Source organism: Propithecus coquereli, unplaced genomic scaffold (assembly GCF_000956105.1).
Source record: "Propithecus coquereli isolate 6110/MARCELLA unplaced genomic scaffold, Pcoq_1.0 Scaffold81, whole genome shotgun sequence".
NCBI classification, from domain to species: Eukaryota; Metazoa; Chordata; class Mammalia; order Primates; family Indriidae; genus Propithecus; species Propithecus coquereli.
The window spans coordinates 6,742,908-6,755,450 of NW_012154285.1; the positions used below are offsets into that span (position 1 = coordinate 6,742,908).

General features: G+C 42.9%; 1 protein-coding gene across 1 annotated transcript in view; it reads right to left on the reverse strand.

Annotated features, from left to right (window-relative positions):
• Positions 1-12,543, reverse strand: part of HECTD4 (HECT domain containing E3 ubiquitin protein ligase 4) — a 197,294-nt gene that overhangs the window by 54,779 nt on the left and 129,972 nt on the right. Inside the window, 11 exon segments of the mRNA XM_012663419.1 lie at positions 636-775; positions 1,424-1,626; positions 2,841-2,922; positions 4,128-4,317; positions 4,526-4,806; positions 5,686-5,839; positions 7,347-7,531; positions 8,200-8,346; positions 11,057-11,223; positions 11,328-11,469; positions 11,587-12,003. Coding sequence (XP_012518873.1) covers positions 636-775; positions 1,424-1,626; positions 2,841-2,922; positions 4,128-4,317; positions 4,526-4,806; positions 5,686-5,839; positions 7,347-7,531; positions 8,200-8,346; positions 11,057-11,223; positions 11,328-11,469; positions 11,587-12,003 — 2,108 coding nt within the window.

The following is a 12,543-nucleotide window of genomic DNA, read 5'->3' on the forward strand; positions in this document are numbered from 1 at the left end:
TGTAATCAGACAAAACTGGAAATACACAACTACGAAATACAAGAGGATCAAACTAAACTGCATTACTAAAACCTCTAAAATAAAGCAGTCATTTATCTGAAGGAAAATCATCCCGGCATACTGCCTACTTGTCAACACTCAATTACTTTAGGACACGTTATAAGGGGCTCACTTGAAGAGCGACTGTGGAAAGGGGGAACTGATACAGACCTCTGGTTTCAGGCAACTGGACGCCTGTTTGTGATGATGAATTACTCCCTGACAGGGCACTCGGGCAGTGTAAATCACACAGCGGCCTCTTTGGGCTTAGTGAGTACCCTTAACAAATCCAATAAAGCAAAGCTGCGTGATCTCCTAATGTCAGTGCCAATCTAACGTAAGCAAGACGAAGAAACAAGGACTGTCATTCTCTGAGAATACTCTGCTGTCTTGTGCAAAATGAGAACTGGCATTGATAGGAGATACAGGTTAACAGTTGAAACTATGAAATCAAAGCAAATTCCAGGGGAAAAACAGGTGACAGGTATATCTGGCTAATATGGGAAATCTCTCTTTCTAAAATGTCCCCTGCTGGGCATGGTTCTAATTCTAATTAGCTTCCATCCTACTTCCTGAGCTAAGCAGCAACACCGTACCAACCTTCTCTGCTGTTGTGGTCCATATTTGAGCAGCATTTGACTCAGGTGCCATTAGCAAGCTGTGCAGCAAGGCGATCACTTCTGCAGCCATGCTGTTTGCCACGTGCCCGCTGATAAACGGGCGGACAGGATCAGTCCTGCAAGTGTCGACATGGAAAACTGTTGATGCCCGGTGACAGTTAAGAGTGCAGAGAAGTGGCTTTCAGGGTTGCATCAGAGGGAAACATCTTCTAGTTATATATAAAAAAAGTGGATTTTATTGACTAAAAAAATTAAATGCTATGTTATTGTTAGGAAGAAATCACCTCTCTCATATTTTCTGGGGCATCTGAAAATTCCTGTGAAATGACAGATTTCAAACTTTTTACTGCATAAGCCCCAAGGATGAAGGAAAGACACTGCCGGCTGCAAGTGCAAAACACTTTGTACAAACTTCCCAGACGCAACACTCACACGTCCCTTCTCCTCCTAGAAAGAAGTTTGTGTGTGCAGTTGGGGCAGCGGGGAAGTGCAGTGAAAGAAATAAAGGTAGTAACACCGGGGTTTACCAATGTTCAGAGTATCCCCTGGCTATAACGTCCACTCACCCAGGACCCACCTGGACGGTCATTACTCCCTGACATGCTCCCAGGCTCTACTTTGAGAGCAATTACTACAACAGATGGATATTTTTAGCCCCTACTCTTCACTTCCAGCAGGTCAAGGGGATGGTAGAAAATTAAAACCCTAAAAACAAAGTCAGTCTGAGATGGGTGGATAGCTTCTACCTTGGGGAAGGTTTTTACCTTGCAAGTTCGGAGTTCCTCTCTCGGCAAATGGAGGTTTGGGCGGTTTTCTTTTTGTCGCCTGTGGACAGTCCACTCACAGTCTCTGGGTTGATGGACTCTACAGGTGGCCCGACACTGACGATGAGGCCTGACTGTGCCCACTTGGTCGCTTTCCGAAGGGCGGCTGCGGCCTCTTCTGTAATCACTTCGCAACAGCCACCCTGGGGGTCGGTTTGCAGACATTTAGAATATTCACTTCACTCTTCCCAGCATTGTACTTTTTCAAATCTCTCCCCCTGCCCATTACCAAACCAATACAGGCTCGTTTTTTAAAAATCCAAACATAAAATATATATAGAAAGTTAAATTTCCATAAGCATCTCATGCCTTCACCCAGTCCGAGATAATTGTCAGCGATCTAGATTTCTTCCATGCAAATTCTGACATACATAATCATGGGGTCTTACCACACACAGAGCTTTCCAATTATCAACATATCATGGGTACTTTTCCAAATCAGTATATATAAATCTGCCTCATTATTTTTCATTGTTGCACAATATTTCATTATATGACTAACAATTTCTTTAACCAATCCCCTATTTTTATGATTAGGGGAACATGGATTCTATTTTGTTTTTCAAACAAAGCTGTGAAGAGCACACTGTGTGTTTATCTCTGGACACCTGAAAATATATATTTACCCTCACCTTGACAATCATGGGTATTACCAATGCTTCTTAACTCTACCTGTCTGACAGGTGAAAAATGATATATTACTGTTGTTTTGATTCCTTTCCTTTAACTACCTATGTGCCTGGGCATACTTTTATATTTTTATGAGCAATTTGTCTATACTTCTTATCATGTTATTCTCTTAGCAATTTTTCACCTCTCTTCAATTTCAAACTATTTTAAAAGAGCGAAGAAAAAATTTCTAGGTCAAAACTGAAAGTTCTCTATTATGATTTAGCATTAATGACAAACTGATTTTGACTAGTTCTATACATTTATCTATCTATCATCTATGTATGTATGAAACAGGGTGTTGCTTAGTCACCCAGGCTGGAGTACAGTGGCACAATCATAGCTCACTGTAACCTCAAACTCCTGGGCTCAAGTAATCCTCCTGCCTCAACCTCCCGAGTACCTGGGACTACAGGTGCGCACCACCACACCTGGCCAATTTTTCTATTTTTTCGTAGAAACAGGGTCTGTCTATGTTCCCAGGTTGGTCTTGAACTCCTGGTCTCAAGTGGACTGGTTTTCCTTAAAACAGCTTCAGTTAAGCCACTGACTTTAATTTCTCACTCTGTCTCTTTTTTGGGAACTTGAGCTCATTTTTTCTTTCTAAAATTTCTCCTGAAAATCTAAAGCATGGCAAATACTCTTCAGTGATGGGTTTTGTTGGAGCAGGTTTCCTCCATGAGGTTACCTTGGTCATGTCTCGATCCATCTTCACAACTTTCTCCATGTTGGCGCCAGTACCAAGTCGGAAGGGCCGTCCTTCTGAGCTACTAAAAAAGGCAGGCAGAGAGCGGAGCACACCTTACAGGCACTGCGAAACGTGGGTCACACACCATGGTTCACCCAGGCACGGTCAGGCCCTCGTTATACGCTACAACTGGCTCTTAAAATCCATAGTAAGACCCTCAATTTTTCAAAAAGGAAATGATTTATTGCCACTTAATTATAGGGCCCAAAACAACAGCTGTTTTTAGAGTTGTAACAATATCTAAAAATCTACATGAAACCGATGCACCAACGAAAGAGCTGAACAAAAACGGCGATCTCAACCTAGAATAAAGGCAGGGCTGGCACACGGGAAATCATCTACATCCCAAAGGGAACTTTAACAACAGCTTGAATCTGGTGTCTTGGGGCCAATGACTGGATCTTTCTTTCTAATAATTCAGCTTCTTCTGCCTCCTGAAATTGGCTCTCCAAAAAAATCTTTTGCCAAATTTGTGCTATGATGGATCGCAATGTTCAAGAATGTTTCTTGGAGGTTTCTTCACCTAAGCCCTGCTCAGTTTACACCACTATCCCATTAGTGCTTTCCGTTGCCATAATGGCAGACAAGGGATCCAATTATGAGGATGACAGCATGAGATCATTTATTTGAAGAGAGGACTCTTCCACAGACATAAACATCTGTTCTAAATTCCCTTGTGCTAGGTGGCAGGCCTTCCTCTTGCCCTGGGGATCTTATTCATAAGTCCCTATAGGCTTGTAATATTTGGGCAATAATTATATTGTTACTTTCTTGTTGAGTAACCATATCATTCATAATTTAATGAATTAAAGTTTTAAAAAGTGTCTCTTATTTCTCTACCTCACAGTCCATGGTATCCCTAGATTTGTCAACAGCTGAAGGATGCCAACACCTGAAAACCAAACTGCATTATTCCTTTCCAAAGCCCAAGTCCCACAGTAGACTTCACACAGACAACAATACATTGTCAACAGGGCTTTAGCTCTCTGTTGGGTTTGGAAAGGCAGTACCAAGTTGTGGTTCAGAGCTTGGGTTCTGTGGTCAGAGAGGCCTATGTCTGTCTTTCAGCTCTGCCTCAGTTTCTTCATGTGTCACCACAGGGATGACAGTAACTTGCTAGGGTTGTTAGGAGGGCTGAGACGGTCAATATACATAAAGGGCTTACGTAGCACAGTGCGCCATGGGCAGTGCTTGATGACATGTAGCTATCACAATCATTACAGTCACCTTAGCAATGGCTGGAGGACTTCATGGGATGACTGGTCTTCCCGCTTATGGATAAATATAGACAGCTTGCCATCCACCGCTTCACTCTCTTCTCCAGGGTCTTTATCTCCTTTTAAGGAATTCTTGGGACTGCTTTTTGTCAATGTGGTGTCAGGTTCGGAAGCGGTTGGAGAAAGAACTGTCTGACATCCTTTAAGCAAAAAGCAAAACCGATTCAGAAAGATTGTGGTGTTGTTTCAGCAGCTCGGCTATACATGAAAAACACTGGCTTTCGAATCTGCCCCCAGCCCGTCCCCGCTCCCATCTCTGTTAGTCCCTTTCATCACAGGAAGCACGGGTACAAGTGTGCACAGGAAGTGTGCGCCGCAGTGCCATTCTCCTGTGCACAAGCTGCTTACCCGGGACCACGTAATCTGCCAGCTTTGCTAAGAGCAAGGAGGCGATCTTGGACGCTGGGTCGCTGGGATCCTCCTGCTCACTGTTCAAGGAGGGGACAGAGTAGCTCCAGGGCGGGAGCTCCACGTTTCCACAGTCTTCTACGCTCATCAGTGGCAGCGCCGCCCGGCACAGCTGAAGAATGATAAGGACCAGCTTTGGGGATGGGCGTTGGTCAAGCAGCAGGGAGAGGAGTTTGGACACACACGCTGGCTGGCTCAGGATGGCTTTACCTATGTGACTCCTGGGGAAAAAGGGAGAAAAGGTAAACAATGCTAGAAATGTACGTCTACAGACATTCAGAAGCAAGTGTTTCCTAAATGAGGTAAACAAACCATGACATTAGATTTCATGAAGAAGAAATGGATTTGGCACTAATGTTTCTGTGAAGAAGAATTAAGGTTTTTTTATAAACATTTGATGAGATTAAATGACCAATAATTCTCAAAATATTTCTGAATGTTTTTTGATCTCTGATGTTTACTTCATTGAGATTCCAGATTCAGGGTGATTTCATGGAGCACCGAGACTTAGAAATCCAAACTGAGGGCTTTTCAGTTTCATCATTTATTCCTTCTTACTGAGCGTTTCAAGACCAAAGCTATCATACAGCGTTGTATAGGCCCCTGGGATCTACCACAGCAGAAATGGTATATTCCACAAAGAAAGCGTATAGAGCCCCGCGGAAGCAGGAAAACACAGTCGTAGGTGGACAAGCTTTTATGGGCCTCATGGCTCACACAGGGGGTATTAAACCACCATGGAACATCTTCTTCTAAAGACACGGCATGAGAAAGTAAGTTAATTACAGGCCCCGACTTGTTATTCTTTAATCTAGCTATAATGAAGGTAAGATTTTGGGGTACTGAACACAACTCGAAAGGCTAGCAGCTGCTGCCAGGAAGGTTTCAAAGCAAATGCTAATACGTATTACTTTATGATACAGCTATTCACCTAAATACTCCTTGTATTTTAGAACTAAATACTATGTTTCAGAACTTTCTTCTCTATCATTAGCCTTGAGGCAGGAGCGTGTCAATCAGCCTAGCAACTGAGAGGTTTCAAAAGACAACCAGCACCAGCCATCCCAGAGGAAAGCGGCTCTGGGCTGGGCGCCCCATACCTTGAGAGGTCGTTGAGAAGACTAAGGACATCCTGGAGGGCGTCATTTCCAGCAGCCTGGTTGCCGCAGCACTCGGTTGCTCGGGCGAGGTGGTTAGTGAGAAGGCTGGACACCTGACGGGCCAGACCCGAGTGCACGGCCTCTGTGGAGCCCCCTGCAGAGCCAAAGGAAGAAAGAGCCCGGTGAAAACCCCAGGAAGCTATGGGGAGCCTGCGGGAGTGGCCAGCCCTGCCCTTGTCTAATTTTTCTTTATCTTGCTCTGTGTTTCATTTAGTGTTAGATAATATATACACATAAAAAAGGTAATAGTTACTTAAAAAAAAATCATTCAATGTTGGGGGGAGACATTACTCTTAACAAAAACTGGATATAATTAATCCATATATATAACCAAGGAATATACTTTGATAGAGAAGAATTATCATTTTAAAAATATAAAAATATTTAAAAATATCTTGATTTTTAATTAAATCTAATTTATTTATTTTTGAGGCAGGGTCTTGCTCTGTCACTCAGGCTGGAGTGCAGTGATGTGAGCATAGCTCACTGCAAACTCAAACTTGGGGGCTCAAGCGATCCTCCTGCCTCTGCCTCTCGAGTAGGTAGGACTATAGGCACATATCATCAAACCTGGCTAATTTTTTCCTTTTTTTTTTTTTTGTAGAGACAGGGTCTTGCTATATTGCCCTGGCTGGTTTCAAACTCCTGGCCTCAAGCGATTCTCCCACCTTGATTACAGGAGTGAGCCACTGCACCTGGCCCATCTTGATTTTTTAACTCATACCTTCCTTTCTGGATCTTTCCACAGGAACTGCAGTTCCAGGGCCCCACAAGTACCCCTTATAAGGGCCACAAAAAATTATTTGTCATTTCTTAACTTCCCACCCTCTTTTGGATCCATGAGTCTACGCTCGCTGGTTGTTCTACTTGAAAGTCCTCTTCATCCTTCAAGACTAACTCGAGTGCTTTGGGAAGCTTTGTCTGATCCCTAGCACAGCTGGCATCTAGAAACCTCCATACTCCCACAGCACTGCACACCCACTGACTGTGGCACTGGTTACACTGTAGGTATTTGTGCTTTAGTCTATTTTCCCTGCCAGACCATATTTCTTAAAGAGATGACGATGTTTTATGCATCATCTGCCTGGTACATAGTAAGCTCTCAAGACATTAAAATGCACAGTGAATGAGTAAACAGATAAATAAACAAGTTATATGCACAGACTTGGGCTATTATGGGGAAATTTATCCTTTAAGTTTACTTTTTAAATTAGATCGGTCACTAAAAGTCACTCTTAAAATTGGATTAGTCACTAAAAGTCTAATTTGGAAAGATTACCTTGAAACTGCAACTACAAAATCACTTCAAAAAATACTTGGACACTGTTAGCAGTGTTGACAAGAAGATAATGAAAAATACCTTCTCAATTTTCTGGGGTTATCCAGGGTGCTAGGATATCGCTTAGTGTCACAGCACAGCCATAAGTTTCAAAGGACCATACTGATGAAAAGGTCCTCATGAAATCATTAACGGACTAAACCCATCAGATTATGTAATTCAATAGAGCCTTTCTCCGCCCCCATCCAGCACAAAAACACAGCAAACGAACACACCAAGAAGAAGCAATCAGCGAGCTCTACAAAGGAGTCCGGCTTCTCACCTTCTTCTTTTTCCCACTCGACGCAGCGGTTGGCAAGCACCTGGAAGGCGGCCCAGGCCATGGTGGCCACCTTCTGCTTCTTGGTTTGTTTTTCGCTGGAGCTGGACTCGGTCTGACTGCTCAGGCTGCACAGTCGATCCATGAGCTGAACGAGGCCACTGCGTACCAGGCACTTCTCTTCACTCCTGGCAATGGAGAGCAGGTTGCACAAAATACCAATAACCGACTGACCTCAGGAAACTCGCGAGTCAGGTTCACATTATCAAATGGGCATAAAGCATGTCAGTGTAGTTCTTTGGCTACAACTTAGGATGCTGCCAGGTACAGTTAAACACCAAACTATTTCTCATAATGATGATCTCCTTCATAAATAAGGAACTTCAAAATCTGGTTTGTTCATACAGAACAGCAAAGTAAAAATCAATGGAATCAGCTCAAGGTTGCCATATGAGAAAAATGTTACGTGTTGTCATAAGGGGATTCAAAGAATGACTCCATGATCACTCGACATATGCAAACTACTAATTAAGTGACCTAAGAGAGGAAATAAATGTGCAAATGCAAAATATTTTTGCCAAATATGTAAGTAATTTCCTAGGGACCTTTTATTTTTCTTTGAACATCCCTATCTTCGCAATGTAATGTAATCCTAATGGCTGCATTTGGTCACGTAGAAAATCAATAATAATAAATTTATGCAGGAACTTTAAGTATCTTTCAAGAGAAAAGCTTGTTTACTTAGTCACTGGATATTCAAAGCAAAAAGTCCAACTTTTTAAATTAAAAACCGCTTTTATTTAATTGGCTGTATTGTGGTATAACTCACGTGCGATAAAAGGTACTCCGTGCCTACCTGGTGTAAGGTATGGTACATAAGAGTCCGATGCTGTTTGCACAAGCGATAGGGTAACGAGCGCACAGAGACACCACAGAGGTCATGGTCTCGCCGAAGGCTTCCTGGACCTGCTCGACCATCCCACCACATGTGAGTTCTTCAATTCTATGAAACAGAAACCAAAGCTGAGGCTTCCTGAACCATGACAAGAACAGTGGCCGCGACTATGAGAGCAGAAGAGTCCTTTTGAGAAACCCAGAGTTGTCCGGATGATTCAAACACTGAAGGTATCTTGGAGGACACCCAGCTCAGTGTTTCCCAAATCACACAAGGCCACTGGGCAAAATTTCTAGGTGTGCTTCAAACGCAATGGTGCACAGTCAAGAAAAGTCTGGGAAATCCTGGGTTAGGGAAAGTAAAACAGGGTTCTCTGCTGCAGGACTTCTCAGAGCCTTTAATAAGGTTAAAATGCACAGCCTCTCTAAGAACTGGGAAATGGAATCCAACATTTCCCAAACTTATTTGATAATGAAGCCTGTTATTTAAGACACATACACAATATACCATGCAACACTGAATACTGTAAATGCAATTTTATTCATGAGAAAATCGAAGATGTCAATTTTACACTTTAATTATGAGCAGAGTACGAGAGCCCTGTTGATACAAAATAAGACTTTCCCAAGGTGAAAACACAACATCGGCTGATTCTTTAGCAATTAACTGAAACTATCTGGATTTATCTACACAGATATGAGACATAATATTGTTTATAGTAACAAAAATGAATAAATAAAACTAACCTAAAGTTTAAAAATAGGGAATTGGTTAAGTTTCAAGAACATGATATAGTGCTACCCAACCACTAAAAACACTACAGGAGAGGATGATGATTAGAACAAAGACACTAAAGTGTTAATAGATGTTATCTTAAGATGGTAGACTTAGAGGTGGTTTTATTTCTTTGGAATTTTCTGCATTTTTCAAGTTTCTGACAAATAACACTCATAATTGAAGGAGAAAGAATAATGCTGTAATAATGCTGTCATTGTTACGGAGAAATTATTCTGGAACTAGGCCGTGGTGATCATGAGTGCTAATCACTGATATTTCTCCTTCTGAGCATCCTGTGGCTGGGTGGGCAATGACTGGACTGGCCAATGAGCCAGAGTTCTGACAAGGAGGCTGAGAGCTCTCAAGGTGACAGTCCCCTCCTGTGATTACCACAAGCCAGGATGGACCCACAGTAGAAATGAGTAAGACCTAAAATTTTGTCTTTTAAACCACTGAGATTTTGGAGTTGTTTGTTTCTAAGGAAGAGCCTGACCTCTCCCAGCTGACATAGCAATCTCTCAAGACATTCACTGCAGCTGTTAGTTAACACACTTTCTTCCAGCCACTGTCACTTGGCCTGTGGGCCACAATTCCTCAGAGAGTTGCTGGGAGACACAGCAGCTCCAGCAGTTCTGGTCCAAGGTTTGTAGAGAAATGCAATCTATTTCTACTTGAAGAGCTCTGAAGCCCCGTAGGGAACATGTATAGTAAAATTCCTCACAAATAAGTTACAAAATCTTCTTCAAGTATCTATAGTCATGTTTTTAGAAATTAATAATTTCTAAAACATACAAAAATATAGGCAAAAAGATGTTGATTGAAGCTCTGTCGTTTATGCAAAAAACAAAACTAAACAAAAATGAAAGAAAGGAAGGAAGGGAGTGAGGGAGGGAAAATAAATGAACCTATGTGTCAACAGTAGAGGATGAGTTAAATAAAAAGACAAATGGTCATCCATCTAATGGAGATCCACGAAGCTCTCAAAAATGACAACGCGGACCTATATGTATTGACGCGAAAAGGCAGAGATGAGGCCAGGTGCAGTGGCTCATGCCTATAATCCCAGCACTTTGGCCTCAAGCAATCCTCCCACTTTGGCCTCCCAGAGTTCAAGACCAGTCTGGGCAACATAGTGAGACCTCATCTCCACAAAAAATTTTTTAAAAAAATTAGCCAGGATGTGGTGGCGCATGCCTGTAGTCCCAACTACTTGGGAGGCTAAGGCAGAAGGATTGCTTGAGCCCAGCAGTTCGACTCTGCAGTGAGCTGTGATCAGGGCACTGCACTCCAGCCTGGGTGACAGAGTGAAACCCTGTCTCCAAAGAAAAAAAGGAAAAAAAGAAAAAAAACAACCAGAGATGAGCAAAACCACCATGGTTATAGAAAGACATGTATAATATAATCTGAATTAAGTAAAAACAATCACGGCCGGGCACGGTGGCTCACGCCTGTAATCCTAGCTCTCTGGGAGGCCGAGGTGGGCGGACTGTTTGAGCTCAGGAGTTCGAAACCAGCCTGAGCAAGAGCGAGACCCGTCTCTACTAAAATTAGAAAGAAATTAACTGGACAACTAAAAATATATAGAAAAAAATTAGCCAGGCATGGTGGTGCATGCCTGTAGTCCCAGCTACTCGGGAGGCTGAGGCAAGAGGATCGCTTGAGCCCAGGAGTTTGAGGTTGCTGTGAGCTAGGATGATGCCACGGCACTCTAGCCCAGGCAACACGGTGAGACTCTGACTCAAAAAAAAAAAAAAAAAACCAAAAAAACAATCACACACATACACACTTATTTTTACACGTTTATGTATAATTGATACAATGAGCTATCAATGAACAGAGTGGAATTTAGGCGGTAAAAGTGAGTAAAGAGACTTTTACACGGTTAAGATACTGCATTTTTTGTGAAATTCTATAAAAATGTAATATTTTAGGGAAAAACATTAGCAAATACCATTGCCTATGTTTTGGCCCCAGGAATAACCTCTGGAATAGCTTCTGCCCGTTCTAGACAGGATAGTATAAATTAAAAGAAACAACTGACCTGGGTCCTCCCTGGAGGACCATCGTCACTGGACCCACAAGATGAGTCACTCCTCCAACGCGCACGGCTGCCGTCAGCAGTTCCCGCATGTGCACCAGGGCCTGCTTGCGAGTGTTCCCCCGCCTCCACCTTGTCTGCGCAGCCAAAAGAAAGCTGCTGCTGGACACCTGGAATGCGTGAGAAAGAGATAACACCTGAGTCTCGCTAACTGTCACGAGACCCCTCGCGCTGCCAGGTGCGATGCATCTGCAGGCTGCAAAACGTGACGTACAGCTTGGTCGGGGTTGGTGCCGATGAAGGCAAACAGCTGCCCCAGCAGGACGCTGTAGGTGGGCTTGTCCCTGCTGTCCTCAATGGCCAGCGACTGCAGAAGGGTAAAGGAGCTGCTGCGGTGGCTGGTCACATGGCGACGCCTACAGGGAACACAGAGCAGCGTTAGACGGGCAAACAAGAAACACGCTCAGGGAGCCTGTTCTGATGAATGCACTCAGCTGTGTGTGGGAACCCCACCCTGGTCATTAGCCACTTACCTCTGATTTGCTCTAGTAAATTCCAAATCTTCATTACCAATCATTTCCAGGTCAGAAGGAGCTGACATGCTGCGAAGAAAAACAGGCTGCCGGACAGCATGAGATATCACCTTTGTTTCAGAAGCTGATTTACAAGCTGGAAAAAAAAAAAAGGGAATAAAAGGGCTAACATTGTTGCTATCCGATTAGTAAGGAGTTATAGCAACATAACACAGAACTCCCAAATGGTCTGAGTGTGTCTTCGCTTTGCAGCAGAGTTCAGCCACCAGTACAGCTGGCACAGCACACTGACAGTTTTTAGGCCATTTTTATAACCTGAATATTAGGTTAAAAATTATTTCAGCTTGAAAAATGAAAATCTTATTAAATTGGTTTTCCCAAGAAAGGCTGAAAAATTCATTCAATTTCATAGCTATCAATGTGCACTTCAACATAAGCACTCTAAAAAGCAAGAGAGAACACAGAAAGTAATTTCTCAATTCAAATAAATCCAGATCCATGTTTTTCAGAGACAGCCTTTGTCACCCCCCCCCATTTAATCCTAGATTTATTTAGCTGACATTGTCATTTGGCGATACCTCTGCTTTTACCATTGTTGGTGGGAATAAATATCACACTTGAGCTAGAACCTGACTGGCTCTTCCTATAAGATGTAGTCCTTAACCCCAGCCAGGGAAATAGTTGTTTTATAAAAGAATACTTAAATGGAAGAAGATAAAACTACCCATAAAGATCAGCTAAGAAAAAAAAATGCTGAGAAAGTAGAGAAAAGGCTATTTTGTATCTGTCTTAAGAGTGGTTAGAGGCCGGGCGCCGTGGCTCACACCTGTAATCCTAGCACTCTGGGAGGCCGAGGTGGGAGGATTGTTTGAGCTCAGGAGTTCGAGACCAGCCTGAGCAAGAGCGAGACCCCGTCTCTACTAAAAATAGAAAGAAATTAATCGGACAACTAAAAAT